Consider the following 26,294-nt stretch of genomic DNA (forward strand, 5'->3'; position numbering starts at 1 on the left):
AGATACTACCCCCAACTGCCAAACTGCTCACCTGACAAGTATCTTACATTTTTTCCCCACTCTAATCTCCAATAAAGCCATATTGATTAAAACAAACCAACACAAATGGGATACATCCATTAGTACTTTTTTGGTGTTAAAAATCCTTCAAGATAGTCTTAAGTCTCTTAAACTGAGAGCTACCTGTTTAGTGTGCCTTAGCTATGTGACACTTGGGTGTTTTCTTACGTCACTTGCCCGTTGCCCTGCCCTTTTTGGATTTGACATACAACTCACTGCACCTTATCTCCACCTGACAGAACTGTAGTATTCTTTCCCTGCTGCCTTAATTTCTATGCACGCTCTGAATCTCAGCTCAAGATCTAAGAAACACTTGGGTGTTTTCTTACGTCACTTGCCCGTTGCCCTGCCCTTTTTGGATTTGACATACAACTCACTGCACCTTATCTCCACCTGACAGAACTGTAGTATTCTTTCCCTGCTGCCTTAATTTCTATGCACGCTCTGAATCTCAGCTCAAGATCTAAGAAACACTTGACACAATAGCTATAAATCTGGCTTTACATCCTAGGAGCGCCACATTTTCCCACAGCAAACTTGCGCTTACCACAAACATCCTAGTTTAAAGGCATACATTTGGGTGATTATCACACCAGCCACCCAAACTAGGCTGCACTAAGCATTTAACAATCCCGTTGGCCTTTAGAGTTTATCAAGTGGCAAGTGTTCCCCACATTACGAATACCTGGTAAAGATGAACCAATTGCCACACCTCCAAAATCCAGCGGAACACGCTTTCCCTGTGATTGTATGAATCCACTTTTCATACTCTGTGGGTTCTCGAGTGTGTATTGCCTCCCTCCTTCAGTCTTTGGCCTCTCTCTGTTTACCGTTCACGGGTCTCAGCACTTTTTGTAGAATATGTATAGTGCTGAGAAATGTGCTTGTGCAATGAACGACAATGCCTGCTTTCGGCAGCATATTTCCTGGACTACCTGGAACGTGATGGCTGATGATAACCTTAAACAACTGACAGTAAAGCCACTTTGGATGGAGACAATCTCCACGAAAAATCGGGTATGTGATAGTGAAAATGTCTGGCTCATTGTTGTTTAATAATAAAGAATCATCAGTACAAGCTGTGCGTTCTGGCCGTACAATGGAAAACTTCTTGGCAGCTTTCAGACAGGGTTCAATGTCCCATTTGTGCCAGGAGAGGATGAAGAAGACTCAGTCACTTGGCAAAGTTTACCCCTCAGGTAAGAGAAGGATTGGAATTCAAGTCTCTCCCACACTTAAAAGTATGAGGAGAATACATGATTTATTCTATATATACGATATGTAGCTTTCTTCCAAGTACAATGTCAAAAGAGTCAACTTCATCTCAAAAACAGGAAGGGATAGAGCACTGCAAACAAACACCTCTAAGGTATGCAGTCAAAAGATCGAATCTTTATCATCCAATCCTACAATTTAATATAAAAGAACATCAGGACTCAGTTCCCCTAATTTTTACCCTAGTTCCAAAGTCAGTGATTTTAAAGTGTGCAACCATGGCTAACCTTCAGTTTCCCGAAACACAAGACAGAATTGCATTACTTAAACATTTATTCCCTGGGAATATAACTCAAACCAACATTAGGCAATAACTTCGTTTGTAAGAGTGAAAAGGCAGATCTCATCTATTCACTAATGACTTAAAAGGTACTGTTTGAAATAACTGCTCTACCATCCACGAGGTTGACTTTCTAAAGCATCTTTGTAAATCGGCCCATCTATCAGGTTTAATTGTGCAGTGCTCCAAAGTCTCCAGCAATAGCATCGACCACACAAAATGAATGTCCCTAAGCTAACTTTAATAACCATTTATGGATTTCCCTGCCCTTATAAATCTGTTACAAAGCAATTACTCAGCGTCATTTTGTCTTAAACTCGTTTTAGCGAATTTTGCAGGTGTGTTTGTGCTGGCGCACTGGCTATCAAGTCAGAAGAAGTTCAAAACCCAAATAAGTGTGCTCATGCCATATAAACCCATTTTTTTTGCAAAGTTTACGTCAAATATTTTGAAGTGTTCATTAAAGATGTATACAGAATCCTTTTAAAAACAAAAAGTTTAAAATTACTTCACAGTTTGAAGCTGCTGGCATAAAAATGAAAGGACACTAGATGGTACAAAGTCATATGGAACTCTTTTAACAATGACTTGCTGTTTGGAATGTGTTGAAAGGTCTCTTTAGACCCAGAAATAGTGAATATTCTTTACCCTTAATTAGCACTCCGTATATCTGTCAAAATAACTGAAATCATAGCGAATGAATAATAAAGTTAATATATATGCATGGATAAAATATATAATATATAGTATGTACGTGGATAAATTAAAGAAAATCAAAATTTTAATTATTTAGTATAATTATTTTATCCAAGGTTCCTTAAACCTTGGATAATGTCCTTGGTAAATATAGTAAAATAAAAATGTCCTTAGTATGCTTGATAATTATTCTCTTTCTGAAAATTCTATTACACAATGAGTAATGTAAACCACTTTTTTTATGTCTAAAATACTCTGGAAAAAATTCACTAAGCAAACCTGAATCGGAGAATTAAGGTTAATTATACCAAATAATACACAACCTCACTAAATGACTCTAAGTCTTAGAATTCTTTGAGATTTTTTTTTTTTTGGCAAGGAATCTAACATTTGAGTATGGGTTCTTTGCCAATGACTAGAGAAAAAAAAAAGACGTGATTTATTCCTGCCAATTTCATTCTCAGACTCAAGTATGCACATTTTATAGATCCACATGACCTGTTATGTATTTCTACGGTGACAACAGTATTCGAGAGTGTTGGTTACTAGAAACAGTAGCTCAGTTATATATCCATTCAACTGGGGCTATAGAATAGCTTCTCCATGCTTATGAAGATGGGTTTATCCCATGCAAGACTCAGAACACAATGGAAGACTCAGGCTATGCTATTCAGAAGGCTTAACTGATAACTCGTCACAGGACCATCTCATGTATGCATTTCTTCTTTCTGACTGCTCTACTTATTTCTTCAAATATTTGATGGCACATACATTAAGAATGATTCAAATTAGTGGTATTACTTGTGAAAGCTTCTTTTTTGGATTCGTTTTTAAGTATTACATCATTTTCATTTAAATAATGGACATCCATCCCACACCTTCACCCACAAATTAAAAAAAAAAACCAACTATGAGAACATTACATTTTTCAGCCATGATTAGGGTAGAATGGCTATTTTCTTCAAGGTTAAAAAACACAAGAAGCACTTCACCCCTCTTGGAAGAAATAAGTCAAAAAGACAAAAACCTTTATCATCTAAAGTGCTGCTGGGTCTCAATCTCATGAAATAGTGTTAGAAAAATGAATAAAAAAAGAGGTGGGTAGGTAAATAAAGGAACAGCAGAAGCAGTGTTAGGCATCCTATTTACACCACTGGGTCAGAATAGTAAGGAAAGGGAGTTATCCCATAAATCTTTCTCTTGTTCAATTGTACCGAGACTCCATTAAGCCTCCGATGATGGTATTTTCCTTTTGGCTTCCCCACAAAGGACTCACTGGCAATATAGATTTTGTGAAAGGCGCTGTCACATGTTGGTTTTTGAGTGTTTCCTATTTTATAATACAAACCTCTTTCCTTCACCCGCTCTAGATTGCTGTTGCATTAAAAAATCATAGCCTTTAAATATAAAACAAATAAGAAAACGCAAGGTGAATGCATAACAACACACAGATGTTGTTTAGGATAAGGTTCTTGAATTCATCATCTTTAAGAGTAGCAGTACATGTAGGGGACATTGCTCTTTTGAGGTGGTGGTGGTGATGGTGATGATGATGATGATAATGTGTGTGTGTGTGTGTGTGTGTGTGTGTATGACCTCTTAATACAATGTTGATTGTATAGCAAGCTAATTTTCCTGCACTTCTGTGGATCCTTGCAATGTACAATATGTTTCTAAAAATGATCATCTCCTAAAGCAGTTGATTCTGCCTTGTTACAGTCTAGCAAAAGTGCTCCACATTTATCAAGATTCATCTAGTCAACAGGTAAGCTTTGCAGGGATCATAGTATGTTGATGAACTCCCTGCTCTTAACCAGGAAGGACCCTGGATTCTAATGAACCTAACTTGAACCTGCAGAAGGCCCGTCGACACTATTAGTTTTGGCTTTGGCTCAAATAACCACATTAATGGTCAGACACAATGCACTATTATACTGCCAGCCTTGGTGGAATCAGCAATTTAAGGGAACTGTTCCAACAAATGATTTAAATGAAGTCCACATCAAAGTACGGAAACTCCGAATTGAAGGTCTTGCTTTTAGTTTTTTTTTTCTCATTACTTTTTTATACCTAGATATTATATGAGCTCCAAAGCAAGCATGTGGCCCCTACACAAAGATCTCCTGTGAGGCTAAGGCGCCACTCAGGGAACTCTGTGAGGCAAACCTCACATTTATCAATGAGGTCTTCCTTTTCCCAGAATTTTGGAAGGTTGAAAATTTGCAACTTACTTCTGTCAGTTAAATCTACAGTACATATGGCTCCTTGACCTGATTTTTTTCACTATAATTCTGAATTTTGAAATAACCATCTAGCAGTCTCAAAGGGTGGCATGTACCCATGATATGACATAAAACCCATATTATCTTAATGTCAAAATGGTAACTTATATATTAGAAAATGATTAAGTTTAGGGATGCTGATCTCTTCTAATGGAATCTACCTCTTGATCCAGATTTAAGGCTAAATTATATGTCAGTTCCTGCCAGGATTATCCATCCAAGCAGTGATCTGTCAATATATTTTGGCATTGGTTTCATGAGCCCTGTGAACATCAAAATCTAAAGGCATTGAAATTCTTATAAAATGTTGTCATGCTTGCATATAACAAAGATACATCCCCCGGTACTCAATTCTTCTACATTACATATTATACCTATTATAATATAAATAGTTACAGTGCACCACCAAATAATGGTGGCAAGAATAATTGTCTGAACATATCCAGCCCAGACAATGATTCTTTGCAGTCCTGCAGATATTGAGAATACCTCTTTATTTTCAGCTCACTCAGTTGTACTTGTATTATAAATAGGTTGAATTTTTGAAATGAAAATGAACGAATTCAGTATTATTCACTCTCTCTAGAAAGTCAGCAGCGTTGAGCATACCAGGAACCCCAATCATTATAGTACATATGAGAAAAGAACCATGTATTCATCAATTTGTTTAATCAAAACAATTGACTGTTTAAGCCTCAAGCTTTGACGGTTAACTTTTATTGAGGGATATTTTCTGTTTACATGACTATATAAGAATGATTTTGTAGTTGTACATAGACGCACATTATCATTCATACAGTTACTGATGCAGCCGAGGATACCAAAGATGGACAAAGTAATGACTGCTGGTGTTTAAGGCACGTCACTTACTTTCCAGAACCTGTTGAATATTTCATGTTCACTGGCTGCTTCAACTCTCCAAATGTCCTTTGAGAGAAACACTGCACCCCCATTTTACTGATGAGCGACAAGAGACTCAGAAATGTCATAACTCATTTAGCCAGCTTTCAGTACAAGTACAGTGTGCCAAAATATGGTTCAATTAATTCCTCTGTATGCTGTTCTCTGCAGAAGCAAAAAAAATAACACTCCCAAAACAGTCTACTTACTATTCAGCAAGGACTAAGTATCAAAGGGCCAGCAATAATTTTCCTTGAAGAATTATGTAAAACAATGACCATACTCTCTATTAATGATCTAACAAAGTTTTAAATCTCAATACATATGGGATGAAAATTACAACTAATCTGAAAAACCTTAAGGGGTTGTTGTTGTTGTTGTTGTTGTGTGGGAATGGGGGAAGAAGATGAGAAAAAGAATCAAGGACCTGCCCTTGACTCAGAACTTTCTAATCTACCTTGGCTTTTATGGGAACTTCAATGATAATTACAAGCTATTTTATCTAGTTTTCAATGAATAAGAACACTACCACTCAGAAAAGCTCCTAGCTGGCAAGGAACAGGACCTGCACTTGATTAACACATGCAGAGGACCTGTTTGTAGCACTGAGGATGTCACAGTGCTTAGCTTCTCCTGCCAGTTTGCCTGGGTGAAGGGGTACCAAGATACCTGGTGCAATGTGTGTTGGCAAGGATATTTAAGGAAGAGGTTAGTCTTTCAAACCATACACAAAGCAACAAATGTGTTCTCACTAACATCATCAGCTTATTGTGCATTGCTTCTTCATGCCTTGCCAAATACTTACGACTTTCTATTTGCTTTACATTTGTGCTATACTATGGAAATGATGCTACAGACAGCAAATTCAAGGAACTTTTTTTGTTGTTTTTGCATTCCTGTTCAAATGAGTCCTAAAGCAGCCGAAACCATCTGTGGCATCCACAATGCACTTGATTGAAGAACCTCCAAGAATGGTACCAGGCAGCAGTGGTTCATGAAGTTTGCATTGAATAGGAGAGCCACAAAGATGCGGAGCAGAGTGGCCTGCCGTCAGCAGTCGACGAGAACCAAATGAGAGCAACCACTGAGGCTGGTCCTAGTATAACTACACAAGCAGCTGCCAACACACTGAGTGTGGACCATCCCATGGTCATCTGAGGCAGATTGGGAAGGCAAAGAAGGCTTGCTAAGTGGGCGCCTCATCAACAGACCAAATTGCTTTCTTAAAAACTGCACCTTTGAACTGACTGTTGTCCTCTCTTAATCCATACAATAGCAATGCGCAATGTCTTGATAGGATTGTGTCATGTGAAGAGAGGAATTGTATACAATGAGTATCTCGGTGATTTGACTGAGAAGATACTCCAAAGCAGGTCCCAATGCCAAATTTGTAAGCAAGAAGGTCATAATTACTATTGAGTGACCGGCTACAGGTCTGATTCAGCATAGTTGTTGAGCCTGGAGAAACCATTATATCTGAGAAGGATGCTCAGCAAACGGATGAGATGTGCCCTGAGCTGTAATCTGCACAGTTCACACTACTCAACAGAAAGAGTCCAGTTCTTCAGAGCAATATCTGATCACATGTCACACAGCCATCACTTCAAACACTTAACAAGCTGGTCTATAAATATTTACCTCATCTAATTTGCATCATCTAATATGAGGTCCTGTTCCCCTGGCCCTTTGCCAACCAGCTATTATGCCTTCAAGTTTCTTGACAAACTCTTTTTCAGAAAAAGATATTTTCACAACTTTCTAATAGTTCATCAAATCCCAATGAATTCATTTTTATGCTATGGAAATAAAGCAAGCATTTCTTATTGGTAAAAATGCATTGGTTGTAATAGTTCCCATTCGAATTGATAAAGATGTGTTTGAGCCTAATGATTCGGATTTAAGTCATGGTCTGAAGCTGTAACTCCTTTTCCACCAACCTAAATATAGTGACTTCCATTGAAGGGAGGAGAAATCAGGTAGTTTGGCACAGGAAAGAGGTATGGATCTTATTACAGAGAGCTGGGAATCATGAAAAGAGTTTAATGAAGGGGGCCAACACAACTGGATCTGTGTTTTAGATAAGAGAATCTGCAGAGGGTAAAAGATGCTACAGAACCACAGAGAGATGCCCGACTGGCATTAATAGAGGTAAGAAGACAAGAATGAGGAGAACAATGGGGAGAAATGTTTAAAAGGCAGAGGAGTAGGCGTTTGTGATTCCTGGTTTGGGGCTAGACATAGAAACGAGAGTGAGGGATGTGATACTCCTCTAAACTGTATTCTGTACAGGACGGCAGGTTGCACTCCAGGGGTCGTAGAGGACCATGGGAAGTAAACTGTGTTCTGTGCATGACTGCAGGTAGCTCTTCCCAGGGCCGTGGAGGTCCATGACAAGTAAACTGTGTTCAGCAAGGGACTGTAGGTTGCACTTCCGGGGGCCAAGGATGACCCTGGCAGGTTGCACTTCCGGAAGCCATGGACGATCACGGCAGGTTGCTTTTTTTTTTTTTTTAATGCTTAAGTCTGTTCTATTGCTCATTGCAAAGACAGCAGAAACTTCAAGGTTCCCACAAGCCTCCGACAGCTGCTTCTGGTTTTACTGGAAGTTCTAATTGCTCACCAGTTCCCAGTTCACTGGGGCCCTGCGTTGGGGTCAATCATAAATTGTAGCACCTGAGACACTTCAGCCAAGCTTCTTGTCTGACACATGCAGTTCAGCATCAAGGAAAGAGGCTCTGGGAAACATCGTATTAGTTACAATTACACCAGCCCAAAGCCAGCCTGGGCACTTTCCCCGCTCTGCCATTGTCTCTCCTCCCCCATTTGATGTCAGTCTCATACTCTAAAGAGCAGCCTTCCAGCCGCTGTCACTAGCTAATGAATCCTAATGAGGATGCACTTTTCTCCTTCATTATATACTTGGCATAAATACCGATGAGATGCTAAAGACAATATAATTCTATGGAATAGAATAGAGTCTACACCCCTTTGACAGTTTATTTTAGCATTGCTATTATAGGCCGACAATGAATTTAGAGACACAGCAATATAATTTGTGCTTATGTTTAAAATTAAACTCGTATTTTGAGAGAATGGATAATTTCAGATCAAAGTTAAAAAAAAGGGGGGTGGGGGGGACAGTCACTCCCTAGAGAAGGGGTGGAATTTTACAGAACCTCTGTATATGATCACAGAGCATCAGCTGACTTGGCAACGTCTGGCAGTTGTTTTGTTTTAACATAGACCCAGGAAATCAGGCATCAAAGACTACGAGGTTCCTGTGAGAAGCATGGGAGGTGAAGTCCGGCAGGTGTACAGTGGGGTATGAATAGAGGTAACAACATACAGCTTCCGAAGTCTGAGTGGGACAGTAGTCAGCCCCCAGAAGAAACAGGAGAAGCAAGAATCTCTTAGTTCCTATTGTAAGAGAGGTGCACAAAAATGGGATTAGATTTTTCTTAATGGTTCAACTCCGGGAGATAAAGGTGATTGCTTAGGAAATGGCTGGGGTGTAGTCGGCTACATTCAGTTCAGCTTCCTGTGACTGATGGAACAAAGTGATGGGAACATGGGCATTCTGCTGATAGAGTCACAAATTCACTCTGCAAATAAAATTGTGGCAGTAATAAGAGCTGCTTTATCGGTGTAGTTGTGAAGAGGAGAAAGATTAATGACGCTATTGAATTTGCCCTGTTTAGGCAATGAGCAGCTCAAGCAAAAGAATCTTCCACAGGGAAGGCAAAATTGGGAATGAATTAGAGTTTAAATCCTCAACAGTCTTGTCCACCTTTCTTTTGCTATAGTATTACTCAAAGGGGAAATGATTTTAAAAAGCTCTCTGCATCACTGCCATTAAAGTCAGTAATTGACAAATCTTATAAAGTAGTTACAAAACGATATATTAGAGAGAAATATTTATTTTCCTTCAATGTTTTAAAACTATTTTATAGATTGTGAGTATACTCATTATGAGTATTCAAAACTCCAACTTTAAGCAAAGGGGGAAAAGATCACACCCTTTAACAATAAAGCCTTGCTTTGTGACTAAAAAGAAGTCAAACAAAGCAATTCCACATGATTATTATCTAATTCTAAGAAAAACCAAGGCCCACCTGACAAACATCTGCTGAACAATGTAATGCATTTCGATTAAGATAGTAAAATGGTAGGAAACAAAAGTCTCCCCATTCTCAAATACCAAAGGGAGGCATAAATTGTAACAGTTTCAGTGACAGTGTTTAAGGGCTTGGCAGAGTGCCCCGGTGCATCTATTTTCTTCTGGTTAGATTTCATGTTTTATGGATATGTCACAACCTATAAAGTTGTTATAAATACCGCTCTAAATATAATTTCCTTTAAAAGATGGGGCTATTATGCTATGTTAAGCACTTGTTTGGAAACTAATTCATTCCTACCAAGATAGAACTGGCAATCCTAACACTCGTAAATGAGTTACTAGAGTTCAAACCTAACAACAGTCTGAGACTGTGGGGGAACTGTCTCGTTTGTTTATAAGTGCTAATAGCTTTGGTTTGTGTTTTCTTAGGTTTATAAATTAAATTTGAGAAGAAATGTGTACGTGGTGTGTTTATATAAGTAAATACATACACATACAGGAAATAGAAATGTAGACAAACATTAGGCATAATTAAGCAACTGCTCATTTAAAATTACAGGTGGTGGGCTGGAGAGATGGCTCAGTGGTTAAGACCACCAACTGCTCTTCCAGAGGTCCTGAGTTCAAATCCCAGGAACCACGTGGTGGCTCCCAACCATCTGTAATGGGGTTTGATGCCCTCTTCTGGTGTGTCTGAAGATAGCAAGGGTGGTGTGCTCAATATGCATTAAATAAATAAATAAATCTTCTTTAAAAATTAAAAAAAAATCATAGGTAGTAAATATTCGATAACCACAGAAGACAATGGACTATGCATAATTGAATTTTCTGAGTAGGAATTAAGCAGAATCTCTTTCCTATCCTAACTATTCTAAACAGGGCTGTTTCCTCATTTTAATTAGTCACATAAGTAGCATAATTAATTAAACATAACAGATGTTATTTTCCCATTGGTCAAATTACTGTTGTGCCTTGAGTGACATTCTGACAGCAAAATTCAGTGACATATACAACGTGACATGCTAGGTAAAGGAACTGAAATGTTCTTGAATCTAGATATTTCTAGAGGCATGGCAGAATGCATGGCAGACTTCCAACTTCCCAATGCCTCCAACCTTTATCATGACCTTTTGTTACCCGGAAAGATAGGAACAATTATATTAAATAATCTATATTTTGATTTAGCACAAAATTTATCTTGGCTTTAGTGTACTGCTGCTACAGAACTACCATTGTAGGTGGACCTCAGGTGGTGTGGCTGTCAGAACGCAGTGACATGCTCTGAACAAGAGTGACCTCAGCACGCCATGCAAATCTGAAGTGGTCATGAATATTAAGAAGTTGTAGAGGTTACTTATTCATGAATAATATTATTAGCCTTTGCATTGTACAGAAAGACTAGTATTACAGAGAGATGGATGGGAGGGCCGAGAATTTTTGAATTTGCAAAGCAATCCACCGGATCAGTTAACAGAATCTGAGTTGATGTCAAATACCTCCTGAGGAATGCTCCAACACGACAGAGCGCTGAATACAACACCCTTTGACAGCTTGTGTGCCCAACAGTCTTGATATCCATGAATCCACTTAGTTTCTATTTTATAAAAGCTCATCATAATTGTAGCCCTGGCTTTAATGATTATAACACAATCTTTGATACTATTTTTGTGACATACATTTTTAACTTCTGAAAAGTCCAGAATTAAAAAGAATCCTTTCCACGATCACGATCACTTCTATCAATCCACAGGCTATTGCCTTATTCTTTTTAACTTCTCTGTAGAGAAACAATTCAGAGACAAATTTCTGTGCTCTGGGGAGGAGCTACCTAATCAGGTCCAGCCTGAAAATCTGATCTGATTATTTACCAAGACACTTAAAGTTAGGATTTTTGTCTCTTCCTAAATTTTCCTATTTCCGTTTTTTTCTTAGTCTGTCTTATTTTATACACTTAAAATATTCACCATGATGTTATTAAAGTATGCAGATAGTACAATAACAGACCACAGACAGAATGACTCACACATATGAGCCTCTGCAGCTCTGACCCAACGCAGTTGGCGGTTGGCAGTTAGGACCAAGCCACCAGGAGCTGCTTGGTTTCCTCCCATGTGTCTCTGCTGTTTTGCCACTCAAGCAGAGGTTAAAATGTGGATTCATATTTCAGTTTCAAAAAGTATTTATTAAAGCACAGCGGCATATCTAACCAGAAAAGCCAAGGAAGGGCTGGGGCCTGGATTTAGTTCTATAGGAGATTAACTGTCTAGGAAGAAAAATGCCCAAAGATAATACCCAGCCACCACACGCACACATGCCTTCACTCACACACACACACACACACACACACACACAGGCATATACATATACACACAACATACACATATAACACATACACATAAATTTACACACACACACACACCACACATATATACACACACACAAAGGCACACAACACACAGGCTCATATATGCAACATACACATGCAACACACATACACACAAATGCACATACACACATACCACACATATACACAAACACCACACACAACGCACACATACAACATGTACACATAGCAAACTCAACACACACATAGCTACTATACACGGATATACAAACCATATACAGGCACTTGCACTCACAGTACACATACCAGAAACACACAAATGCGCACACAGATCACACTAGTACACATATGCAGACACCATACACACACAGAACAGATAAAATACATACACAAACACAACACAACACATACATACATACATACATGCATACATACATACATAGTCCATCTACAACATATGCATACAATAAATGTAGACACACATACCAGAACATACACAAGCACACACACCACACCTAAACATACACCATGCATGCACTAGTACACACTCATGTACACTTGCAAATGAAGGAAAGGAATAAAGGAGGGAAGGAGGAAGGCAAGGAGGGAGGGAGGAAAGGAGAGAAAACCCACAGGAAAGTCCTCGACTCAAGAAAGGAATATGAGGGCAGTGGTTAAGAACACTGACTGCTCTTCTAGAGATCCTGAGTTCAATTCCCAGCCACCACAGGGTGGCTCACAACCATCTATAGTGGGATGCAATGCCCCCTGAAGATAGCTACAGTGTACTCATACAAATAAAATAAATAAATAAATAAGTAAATAAATAAGTAAATAAATAAATAAATTTTAAAAAAGGAATATAAAAGCATCTTTTATAGATACTGTCTAGAACAGGGCAGAACTGGGTATAGGCTGTAACTCTGTGCTAAGTGAGGTACTTGGCTCATTCACCTATACCACAAGAATCAAAAAGTAAAAAAAAAAAATAGCTTCCAATTAGAAAGAGCAGAAAAAATAATTCTCAAATCAGGGTTCCTTTTAAGATATTGGGATTAATTTTCTCTGTATTAGACTAGGAGTCAGTGAAAAGGTAATTTTTTACTCATGATTTTAATATGCTGAAGTTCTCCTATCTGAATTCCATGAAGGAAATTCTCACAGGGTGGCTGAAAGCTAAGTACATAGAAGATGGCCTTCAAGTGCAACCCGACTCCAGTATCCCTCTTAAAGTGGCCACAGAGAACTGCAAATTATACTGCTAACTTCTTCGCTATAACTGCTTCCTGCTACCAAAGGGAATCAATTTTGATTGGGTTCTAGTATAGTAGCTAATACCTACTACATTCCTCACAAAGGATGGAAAAACATAACAAAAACTCTAAAGCTCATGTTTCTTTTGAATTCTTCCTAGTTCTGTCTTTGAATCAGAGTGTTGCCTGTCTTCAGTACTCTACTGTGCTAATATGTTACAGCGACTTCAGCAGTGACACTAATGTCCATATTTAATACAGAATGAAGTAATAGCATTTCTGTTACTCACAGGTTCCCCCCCCCCACACACACACACAACTTCATAGAAAACCAAATACATTTGGAATGAGAATGTCTGAATTCAGCAAGCAGTTCTGGATCTGATCATTTGTAACCAATTTACATTGAAACCAATTCAGGCTTAGGAGCAAGAATTCCGTATGGAAAACTCAAGGCCGGCTCAGCCGTGGAACTGAGTTTAAAATTGCAGGAAGAAACCATATTTTGGTTTCAGTGCCCACTATACATGAAACAGGATGGATTGTTTATATTAACATCAGTCTAGCAGGGTAAAAGGCTCTGGATCAGGGCTTGAAGTGAGACTTATTTAACTGACTGTGCTAGACAGCCAGTTTTCCTGGCACAGAGGCCTGGTGAGAGACACACCTTTTCATGTGTTGTATTCACCATGGCTACAGTCGTTGCCTCTGGTGGGCTTCCGAACTGGGATTTGACATCTCTTGAATTTACGCTTGCTCTAAATGTGAGTGGTGTTCTTTTCACACAGTATTAGCCCAAGTAAGATTTTCAAGCCTAATTTAGCTTAAGAAGTATTGGAAGCATTAGAAATGTAGAGTTTGTTCCTGACATTTTTTTTTATTTCTTCTTCTTTTGTTTTTATGAGGGTGAGCTAAAACCCCCAAAATGGGACATAATAGCTTTCGAGACAGAAAGGAAATATTTTCCTCCTCTTCTTCTTCTTTTTATTTATTTATTTTTTTAATGTGAAAAGCCCACAGGCTGTTTTGTGGACATCCACTGTAGTGAAACTCTCTCAGCAGCCACCTTTTTCTTCTTAATAGCTTTAGAAAAGGCAGCATTCAGCAAAGATGACAGCCCCAAGTGTTGCTATGTCAGCCCCATAAACAACCTAAGTGGTTTATTGTCCCTGTTTACTATACATATTTGTCAAAATAGGGAATCCTTTACAGCAAAAGGAAAAAAAAAAGGAATTGAAAGGTCATTGCCTCTCAAATCCCACAAGGAAGGATTTCTCACTAGGAGGAGAAAAAAAAGAAAGTTCTCAGATGAGAAACAATGAAATATAATAATTGTAACATCATGGAGGCAAAAGGATGATGAAGGACACAGAAGCTGTCTGAATTCTGAACACGACGGTGAGTAAACATCTGTAAACATCTGCAAGCATCAACTTCAAGACAACTAGCCACATTCAGGACCCCTCTGCCATCAAACATCCACTGTAGCGCATGAACTCAGTAAGAAATCTCCGTCAAAATTAGCCGAGGAGAAATGAAGTGTATTCCCGCCACGTGCTTGCAGTGCCTGTTTTGTCATAGGTCTTGTATGAGAAGGCAAGAAGGCAAAGCAATCACTGCATTCTGGGGTGGGGGTGGGGGTAGGGGTGGGGGTGGGGGTGAGGGTGGGGGAGTGTTCAGAACCCACCTGGTTATTCCTCAGGTTACATAACCCTGATCTGAAACATGATCTGAAGCAATGGGACATCTTATTTTCTGCCTACCACAAAGATTTTGTGGGAACAACTGCCATTTAATTAAGAGTTTTAAAGGACATTATATTTCACGACACAGAGATCAAGGCATAGTGTCACTTGAGATTGAAATTACCATAATTCTGAAAATTTAATTTCTTCCAATGAGTATGTAAATATAGACATTACTTCATTTAGATATTTGATATAAAACATTTAGAGCAAGAGGCTATATTTATAAAAAGTAGTAAGTAGTGTACTCTTCGAGCATCAGTTGTATTTCTCAAGATTAAACAACTGTGCGTGCACGCGCGCGCGCGCACACACACACACACACACACACACACACGTGTACGCATGCGTAAACACACAGACATACATGACCCTTCTCCATGCCTACCTTGAACTGTCAAAGTGGCTGATGCTTCTGCTTTCCCGACCATATTTTCCGCAACGCAAGTGTAAGATCCCATGTCGCCAGCCGTCACCTTCCGAATTTTCAGAGTGTGATCATCTCGGATTTCATATCTGTTATATGATATAACAGAGTATAATGGAAGAAAGCTGAGGCACGTGGTATGCTTCTTGGAAAAAAAATTGCACCATTCCGAGTATGAGCCTATGCTATCCCTAGGCATTATGCCATAAGCAGCCATGCCTCTAAACAACACGAAACAAGGGGTATGCAAATGAGTTCAGTTTCTAAATGAGCAATTGGCTTCCCCATGCTGCTGTGCTCAAATGAAAGTTAAAAGGGATGGGACCATGGAGTAAGTCTAAGATTTAAAGGTTTCCTACATTCTGACCTTATAAACTAACATGAAGGTTAGGATATCCAGCAGACATTATTTTACAGATGTGGAAATGGAGGCTACTTAGTTTCGCTTTTCAAGTATTTGAAGGCAGATATGTCATTTAACATATCAGTTTACTTCGGTTTTTATTCATTCAGGAACCTTAGCTTCCTTTACCAATTAGGAAGCTTAAGTCTCTTCTGTTAAAATCACAGCAATAGTGTAGCATCTCTCCATACATCGACTGTTTTAACAGACCAAGTTTGTTCCTGGATACTAAACCTGTTCATGCTAGCCCTTTGTGGCTTAGCGGTCTCATGCAATGTGAGCTCAGATCCTTTCCTGCAGAAATCTCGCTCTAGGCTGATATCACATGATGCTTAACACATACTTTGTCTATGAGCTATGCTAAACTTTCCTACCACATCTCTGTCTATGCTGCTGCAATGGTTCATATGCACAAATGCACAATATTTTACTTTTCTTTCCTGAATATATATATATATATATATATATATATATATATATATATATATACATATATATATATATATATATATATATGATAAATTTAAGCCATTACATATGGTTCATTTTTCCTTTAATAAGTTTCTTCTGATTCTGTACCTATGTATGTGCCGAAAGAGCTTGATAATGTCATGGGGTATGTAGTCATGCTGCTATTCCCCGATTTTACATTCCATAATCATAGACACCCTTCACCATCAAGCTACAATGTCAATACTTTGCAAGCACCCAACATTGGTGGCTGAATGAATATATACAAGACAACGGCTTTGTGTCAATACCAGAATGATCTATGTCGCTATCTCATCAGCAATGTTGCCTACATCTTAGATCTCTTCTTCTAGTTAAGGTGTCAACAGACATCAAAAAATCCTGACTTCTACCCTTTCTTGGCCATACTACAGCTAATAAAAAAGAAGTCCAAGTTTTAATTGACTCATAATTACGTTTAATGCTATGTCTGTCTTCCTTCTCATACCTACTCCTTTGCAAAAAGTTTGCATTCAATTTGTCAGAGCAGAAGAGACATCTCTTTAAGTAACATTGCATGTACAAGCGACATCAGGGTAGCATGGTTTGGTGAGCTCTAAAGACAAGATGATACCCTTCTGATTCTAATTATTTCCGGGGTTCCATCCTGGCCCCCGGAAACAGTCTACAGACGTTCTTCAACTTGGGATGCAAATACATCAAAATGAGTGTATTATAAATTGATATGACAAATCCAAGTTTTATTTCACATACTTGGTTTCTCATACTCTAGCTTGGCAACACAGCATACTACAGAGTAGTGTTTTGTTTGTTTGTTTGTTGTTTTTTGTTTTGTTTTCTTCTGTTCCAATCACAGGAACTGGGGCTTACTGCTGCAGTCCAGGATTGGGAATATTACATCACTTATAACTAGGCCTGGAAAAGATTATAACTCAAAGGATGGTTTGGTGAACGTTCAACTAAAAGTGATGATCAATAAAGATCAGAAGCAAGGACCCTGTCACTGACTAAGGCATGCAGGGCCTGATTGGAAACAGAAATTTCAAATTGATGCATCATATTGTGAAGCCTCCATCTGTACCTGGATTTGGGCAGCTCTCCATCATCTTTTCTCCATCGAACTGTAGGCACGGGGTCTCCTCGGGCCTCACATTTAAATTCTGCACTGTCATCCACAGTCACTGCCAAATTACTGGGTCTCTTCACAAAGGATGGTCTCTCTAGACGAGGAATGAATGGCAAACGCCTTAGGATGTTCAGTAAGGACAGAGTTCCATTTATCCCACACAGCTGCCCATTCCTACAGACCTCTCTCACTGTTACATATTTACACTAATTTCATAACTTTGGCTTTTTTTTTTTAAATTCAAGCGGCTTTGCAGACTCTGTGTCATGCCTTCTCTTTCCTCCACATACTAGATCGCTGGTGTTTCTCCCTTATATAAAAAGCTCTTTATACACTTTGATGAAAAATTATTTTTCTCCTTTGTATACAGATACAAAATAACAACGATGAGTATGTTCTACAGAAGGTAGACGATGTTAGACAGAAATACACTTACCTAAAACGGTCAGCTCCGCGACTTCACTCTCCCGTTCCCCTACCATGTTGGTACCAACACAAACATACTTGCCAGCATCGCTTTTACGGGTATAAGTGATCATGAGCTTTCCTCCTCGAATCTTCAAAACAAAACAAAAAAAGCCCCCAAACGATTGGCATGTATATTATGAAAATGTCTTTGACTGTTAATACTTGAGATCTTTATAAGTGAAGACCGTTTTCTACACAAAATGAATCAAAGCATAACTAATAAGACAGCTTGTGAATACAACAAAATAAACTTGAAATGTACAATATAAAAGAAAAACACTTTATCTATCTATGCATCTGGAAAAGTTTCACTATTTAGTGTTTAAATGGTGAAACTTGGTTAGTTTCTATTTTAAATCAGCTAAAACCATTCATTCATAGTTTTAATTAGGTGTCAACCAGAAAGTCTAAACTTAATGGCTAACATCTATACATTTAATCTGGAATATGAATAGAAATATTCATTCTATTACTATTTATTTATTTATTTATTTATTTTCCAAGACAGGTCTTTCTGTATAGCCCTAGCTGTCCTGGATCTCACTCTGCAGACCAGGTTGGCCTTGAACTTAGAAACCCACCTGCCTCTGCCAAGTGCTGGGATTACAGGTATGCACCACCACTGCTTCTAATATTATTAAGAATAGAAAAAAATGTCTTTTGCTAGTTTGCTAGAGCTGTTTTATAAGAAAATGTGTTACTTGCCAATTAATGAATCTTACTTTTGATAACAGAGTTTTCTCTTTCTCTCTTTCTTTCTTTCTTTCTTTCTTTCTTTCTTTCTTTCTTTCTTTCTTTCTTTCTTTCTTTCTTTCTTCCTTCCTTCCTTCCTTCCTTCCTTCCTTCCTTCCTTCCTTCTTCTCTTTCTTTCTCTTGGGGATGGTAGCATAAGGGGCCATGATTATAATGATCTTCCCACAAGTATTCTAGCAGGTCACAATAAGCTGAATAAAATTCTCTCCCTCTGCTCCTCCAAATCCAATCCACCAGTCTTCTTCCAGCTCTATGGGAGCTCCCACCACCTGTGCACACACACACACACCCTTCCGACTCAGCCCCCATTTCCACCGGATAACACAGATCTCCTCTTTCAGTAAATAGGCCATCCAGACAAAACTAATCAGAGAAATGCTGGAGCTAACTGTCGTCATAATCCAAATGAACCTAACAGAGATTGGCAGACTATTGCACGCAAACACAAAAGAATAGACTTTCTTCTCAGTACCTCATGGAACCTTTTCCAAAATTGACCACAAAGCAGATCTCAAAAGACAAAATCGAAATAACACCCTGCATTCTATACAAACACGACAGATTAAAACTGGGCATCAACAACAAAAGAAATAGTAAAAGGCTTACAAACTCATGGAAACTGAATAACTCACTACTAAAAGAGAAATGGGTTGACTCAGAAAATAAACACATCCAAGAATTGAATAATTATGAACACAAAACACACCAAAACTCCTGGACACAATGAATGTTGCCCAACGAGGCAAATTTATAGCACTGAGTGCCTACATAAAAACATTTTAGAGATTTCTTATTAATAACTTAACAGAATACCTGGAAGATCTAATAAAAAAGGAAAGAATCTCACTCAAAAGGAATAGGAGGCAATAAATAAATAAATTTAGCAGAAATCAATAAACTAGATTAAAAAATACAAAGAATCAATAAAAGAGAAATTTTCTTTGAGAAAAAACACCAGTAAGATTGACAAACCCTTATTTGAAACTAACTAAAAGGCAGAGGGGGGGAGAGAGAGAGAGAGAGAGAGAGAGAGAGAGAGAGAGAGAGAGAGAGAGAGGGAGAGAGAGAGAGAGAGAGAGAGAGAGAGAGAGAGAGAGAGAGAGAGAGAGATTGTAGAAATCCAGAAATTATAAGGACTTTATAAATGTGTACACAATTGGAAAAACTTAAAGAAGTAATTTTCTAGATATATACCACTTCTTAAAGTTAAATCTAGATCATATAAGCAATTTAAACACACTCATAACCTTCACTAAAATAGAAAAAGGTCATTTAAAAAAAGTCTCCCAACCTCCCAATCAAAACAAAACAAGACAAAATTCAAAACTAACAAACTTATGGCTAGATGGTTTCTGTGGGTAATTCTACTAGACACTCAAAGAGTATTTAATACCAATACTCTGCTGCTTATTTCATAAGATGGCTAACCCAGACCCCAAAAGACAAATATGAATGGATACAGAAATGTGGAAAATGTCTGTCTGCCTAATGATAACTAAGCCAAAATGTAGAACCAAAGATATAAGGTATAAAGAAAGTGATTAGGTGGCAGCAGGAGGCAGATAGATATCCCTAGGAAAGTAAAATAGAACAGAAAATTATGGAAGGACTTGGGAGGGGGGAACTGGAATGGGAGGATCAAACCTAGAGGGGGGCTAGGAGAGGGGGAACAAGGGATAGATTATGCAAGAGACAGCTAAACTTTAGGACTATTTGAGGGGTAGTATGGAAATCGAATATAGTAGATGCTTCCTAAAATACATACATATATGAAGATGACCAAATGAAATCACCAAATAATGGGGAGACAGAGTCCCAACTCGGACATTTCTTATCATCAAATGAAGCTTCCAGTCCTGGGAATGGGTTACATCTAAATGAGTTGTTGGCTAAAGGGTTCCCATAGGAATTCCTAACAACCCAGGCAGTTGCTAAGACTATATATAGGTTGCTTTGCACAAACTAACTGCAAGGCTCATTGCTGAAGACAACACCGACACAACTCATTGAATCTGAATAAACTGAGCTGGTACATAAATAGAGCCCTCACACCTATGTTCTAGCATCTTTCGTATGGTAAGGTGGCCATATACTTTTGGCGCCCTGCTTATGATGGTGTCCTGTCTACAAGTCAAGCTAGTGCCACATTGGCACAAAGTTCTTGGGAGTGACTGTGCATATGTACACCCATATGCACAGTCACTCTTGTAGTATAGCTCAAAAAACAACCAAAGGAATGATCAAACAAACAAACAAACTGAAACCAACAACAATAAAAAGAACAAACAAGAAAAAGAACAGACCAACAGTAGACCCAACTTTAGTTTGTAATAGTTCATAGTTCATACTGCTAACCACTTTGCGTTCTGTCAGTTATCCTGTGCATATTTGTGTGTGTACATACCATGTTCTTTACTGTTGCCTTGCTATGAAAATGATAAGGGTAAACATTATAATACTCTAACTTTTAAAGAAGGGCACCAGAGGTACAGGAAAGTATAATCCTTCCTTCATGGTTCCACTAAGCCAGACACAGTATGTTTTAATTATGCTGATAAAATCAGGTCATCTTGACTGTGAACAATGTAAAGGCACCTCAAATTCCTCTCGAGAGCCCTAGAACCTGCCACAGTGTCTAAGGGAAAGAACAGTTTTTGAGAGATGAAAGGGACTTGTCTAGTGATCACGTTGGAACAGGACTGATGTTTTAGGCAGAGTCTGTCTCTTTGGCTTGGCGAGGGACAGTAAACATACAATCTGTAACCCTTTCCCATAATCACTGTTAAGTAAACTTGTATTCAATAAACTTAAGTTCTTGTCATTGAGAACCAGTAGGATATCATAAAATGCCGATACTCCTGACAATATCTACTGTCCCTCTTAAAACGTTCTCATGTTGAAGCACTCACATAATCCAGCCTAAAAATGGAGAGAAACATATTCATTTCAACCAAAGGAACCAGCCCCGCCCCTATCTAAATGGAAGGCTCCGGGGTGTGCTCTGTATGAGCTGAAGTTCTGTCACTGTGGACAACATGTGGGGGACCTTCCTCTTATGCCCAAGAGTCTAACTTTAAATGACCCTGCATACTAAGAAAGGAGTTCATCTTAGAAGACATAACAGAAACAATATTAGATTAATGTAACATAAAAAAAGAGGAAACCCACAAATGCCTTCGACATTCCTTTTGATCAGAAAGTCAATAAGTCACTGTGCTTATCTACAACAAATAGGTGGCTTAGGGGATAATTTGAAAACACAGTCAAATATGGAGGGAAACAGAGCTAAAGGCTGACGACACATAAGTACTTTCCAAATGCAGAGATTTATTTCTTCAGTTTTCATGTCGTATAGTATTTATTTACTTTTACAATTTTTAAATACTTGGGAATGTAGGCTCTTAAATCAACTTGATTTTGTACACATGGGGCATCAATTAACATTATATATTACAGCCTGATGTTATTCTGTTTTGAAAGATTACATACAAATGGGGAAGGAGGGGAATTTAACTAACAAGAATTATAGGGGAGCTGCTGGGAGAGTCTCGGCCATGGAATAATTCCAACTGTGAGAGAATGAGACGGAACAAAAGCTGAGGAGAAACAAGAAGAAAGGAGAGAATTTTAAAGAGTTTCTATTACACCTCGTTTTTATAATTCCAACACAGTTATTCATTCATCCTGGTACAGAATTTATGACTTAATTAATCAGGAGACCTACTTTGTTGTCTTATATTGATGTTTCAGTATTAAATATAAATAGACAAGCTGTTCTTATTATATGTTTATATATAAAGGTACTTTACACTTGCAATAAACAAGACAATCAAATCAGAGAAGGGTAATTCTTAGCCTTTCTATATTGCTATCAATTCCTCCCAAGTGATGATTTTTGGTGGGGACCATCACTGCTGTCTCGCTGGGTTGATACAGGATCAGCAAATGACTTGGTTGCCAGAAACAGCAGCAAGGAGCCTGTCAGTGGTAACTAGCAGTCAGGCCCTGTAGAATACATGGTTACTCTCCACCTCAAAGATGTCCTCCTTTGAAAAATGTTAATGCTGCCGAAATTAAAAAGAAGCTTCATCCTAAAGTCCTAGCCATGAACAAAGGATAAATAAATACCAGTTTTAAAACAAGAATAGGAGGTAGAACACAAAAGGAGATAAACCCCCAACTATTTATTTCACTTTTAGAAATTTTGAGATTTTTCCAGATAGCTATACATACCCACTAATCCACATCAACCAAACCCTATTAAAAAAATGCATCTTTTTGGAGTTTTGGTTTTGGAGATAGATAGGATCTCACTGTGTAGCCCTGGCCTGGAATTCACTATGTAGACCAGACTGGCCTGGAACTCAGAAAGATCTGCTTCCCAAGGCTATCCAAGTGTTCCTTGTCAACATGGCAAGAAAGGGTAATGTTCTCAAAAACAGACTACATACAGATGAAACTATTCATAGATCTATAGATAAAAAAAATCTTAACAAGGGACCAGCAATGAAGCTGGACAACTGAGTCAGAATGTATGAAGGAATGACGCTAGCCGTCCATTTCCACAAGTTGTGTTGATTTTGACAGCACCACACTGGCTACACCTAAATGGGGCTGTCTATACGGAAGTCACAGTTCTCTATGGCCACAGGTATGGAAGATACACTGGTGCATCGTTTTCAGTAGGCAGGGAGATTCATCACCCTGGTACTTCTATCTCGATCAGATCAACGCCTCAGCTTTCAAGAACTCACTACAGTTATCCGTCTGTATTTTGTGTTGTCATATAAAAGCCCTGTACGTATATACCGACTTTCTACATGGAAAACCATGGTGCCCCTTTCGATACTTTCGAAAAAATGACATTTCCTCTCTCTCTTGCTTTAAACAGAGGGGTCGGGGGAAAATATGTCTAACACCCACAAAACACTATAAATGTGTGTGTGTGTGGGGGGGGGACCCTCCATTTAAAACAAGCTCAGAAAATGTTTCTTGGCAGGTCTCTCCCTACAGCTGGATTTGACAGCCGAATTGTAAACCTATCAAAAACTAGTTTGTATAATGAACAGACACAATGTTAAACAGTGAACTGCAGCCTAGAGACTTCAATTAACATAATCCTGGGGAGGGTTGCGGCAGAATTTGCTAAGCTTTCAGACAATGTGCTGGCATGCGGCCGCTGTCAAAAAACCCAAGGCAGGGGTCTGACTTCCTCATTACCATGCACCTTATGGGCCCACAGCAGCAGCGCCCACATTAGACACCCACATTTCCATAAGCCCTAGACAGTACTTTGGGTGGGGGTGGGGGGGTTCAGCTATGTATATACTTAATGAAATCAAAGCAAGAAGAGAGATCCTGGTGCACCCTGCTCCTTTCCAGGAAGGAAACAAGAGGCCAGAGAGAAGGTGTTAAAATTGTAAAACCTCAAATATCCTTAAACTTTAATTTTTTTCTTTGGAATAGCATCCCACTTTAGGATGTTTTAGCGATATTAAGGTAAGGAAACCCTCCATGTGGCTGATAGACATTATTTTAATACACTAGGAGTTCTCCCCAAGAGGAACTAGATGTGACTGTTTTCCTTGGGGGAGGGGTCCTCTCCAAATGCTTAAGGGTATCTATGGATGAGGAGGCCATCTCTACCTAACTCCTTTATCTTCCTGAACTGTCTCTATTGAGGGGCAGTCCACCAACATCAAAGGCAATGCTTTTAATGCCTATAGGGGAAAATAAACAATCACAGTAAGTATTTTTATTTCTAGAACACAGGGGTAAGAAACGATAATTATCTCTACATACACAGGAGAAGCATGACTCTTAAGAAAGGGAGGGAGGGAGGGAGAGGGGGAGAGAAGGAGGGAGGGAGTAAATAAAGCAAGATGTTTGGTCTGTCTGTTCTATGAGTAGACAGCTTACCCCACAGTCAGTTTTCCCAATCAGAAATGAAGATGAACTCAACGTGAACTCCTTGCTACGGGCCTTCATTTTCTACCCTAAAGCAAGTCGGATGATTTGCAGTGTCTGTAACACAGGGATTTTTCCCCCCTCAGCCATCACCTCCTCAATATTCTCCATGTACCTCTGGGTTAGCATACTAAGGCAACTGGGGCTAATTAACTAGTTTGGCTACACAAAATCTTTTCTGTTTTTAATTACATTAACTTAATGTGACTTGAATTCAACAGACCAAAAAACGAAACCACTAATTATATTAAGGGCTTCAAAGCTGATTTCAAATTGCTAACCAGCAAACTGTCCTATAATTTATTCCATTTCCTTTAATAGATTTTCATATTCAAAAACTTGTATCCTTTGCAAATACCATCTAAGAAATATGAACAATAGAAGTGATTTTGCTAAGAAAATGATATTTTAAACAGTACATAAAAGACACATATAACTACTCTCAAACCACGAAAAAATTGTACAGTGCTTTACTTTCACAGATTTTGAAAAGACCAAAAGGTTGGAAATATTCAGTGAGTAGCAAGGTCCTGGTAAGTGTGATTAACATTAACTCTAATATACCTAGGCTTGGAAGTGATTTTTTTACTTGTAAAAACTTGATTCTTTCTCGTGGAATTATTTTTTTTTTTAGTGTACTGCAAAGTAGTTGAGATGAAAAGTTTTGAATAATGACAGCATCATTCTTAAATGATTTCTGTCTAAGTTTGTTTGAGGACATCTCTTAACAAAGTGATGTCAATTTTGCCAAGATCCATGACCTTCAGGAGAAGGTCAGAAACAAGCCACCGTGATTATAGAAATAGCCTCTATGGCCTGCCAGTGACAATGAGATGCACATCACCTAAATGGCCAGTTATGCGCAGTCCCCAGACTCTCTGGAGATATCCTCAAGGACAGTCTTCTAATAATATATTTGATAGATTTGTTACTTATTTTGTGAGTGTATGTAGCACACCTGTGCACGTGGAGACCAGAGAAACCACATGCAAGCTTGTAGATGGGTCTTGAGTCTTGGTAGCAGACATTTTTACCTGCTGAGCCATCTCCCTGCTTGGCAGAACAGTCTCAAGAGGTTCCCTAAGACTTCTTTCATCAGGCACATCAAGGAAGAGATACACCTTCGCCCAGCACCTCCCCAGCCCCCAACAAGCACAAACAACGCATCTCTAAAAATTGGCACCAATCCATAGTAACAGTTATAAAGTATAATTTAAATAATACCCAATACCTTGTTTGAACGTGGGCTAATAGTAAGGGAGAAAAGAAAATTGTATCTTTTAATGGGTCTACAATAGTATTTTTAACCTTTAATGTTGGGCAGCTCAGATGAAAGTATTCTTATCGTCTAGTCTGAACTAGCCAACTTTTCAAAAATACTGCTCAGTGCTTTGGTTCACATCTGTAATCTCAGTACTTCCTGCAGAGGCAGGAAGGTTGCTGTTGACTTCAAGCCGGAGAGTTGCTGGGCAGCAAATGGAGACCCTATCTAATAATAAACAATAGTTATAGCAATCCTAGTCCATTGTTTTCTAAAATAAACAAAACAGTGATGGCAGTATATATGTACAAATGATGAAGGATTGGATAAGTATCCCAAAAATGTCTCATGGTGATAAAAAATTTAAGAACCAATTGAGAGATAATTTAGGCAATTCTTGTCTCAGAGAGTATCAAGACAGACACAGCAGTTCTTTTGTGGCCATTTTCCCCCTATGCAGATCCTG

At 38.6% G+C, this 26,294-nt stretch overlaps 1 protein-coding gene across 4 annotated transcripts in view; it reads right to left on the reverse strand.

The window, feature by feature from the left end:
* Positions 1-26,294, reverse strand: part of Robo1 (roundabout guidance receptor 1) — a 399,556-nt gene that overhangs the window by 104,645 nt on the left and 268,617 nt on the right. For all 4 annotated transcript variants that reach the window (XM_052158079.1, XM_052158077.1, XM_052158080.1 and 1 more), the window contains exons 4-6: positions 17,816-17,936; positions 17,335-17,473; positions 15,341-15,468 (exon numbers count right to left, since the gene is read on the reverse strand). In XM_052158079.1, coding sequence (XP_052014039.1) covers positions 15,341-15,468; positions 17,335-17,473; positions 17,816-17,936 — 388 coding nt within the window. The remainder of the gene's footprint in view (positions 1-15,340; positions 15,469-17,334; positions 17,474-17,815; positions 17,937-26,294) is intronic.

This window comes from Apodemus sylvaticus, chromosome 15 (assembly GCF_947179515.1).
Source record: "Apodemus sylvaticus chromosome 15, mApoSyl1.1, whole genome shotgun sequence".
Lineage (NCBI taxonomy): Eukaryota > Metazoa > Chordata > Mammalia > Rodentia > Muridae > Apodemus > Apodemus sylvaticus.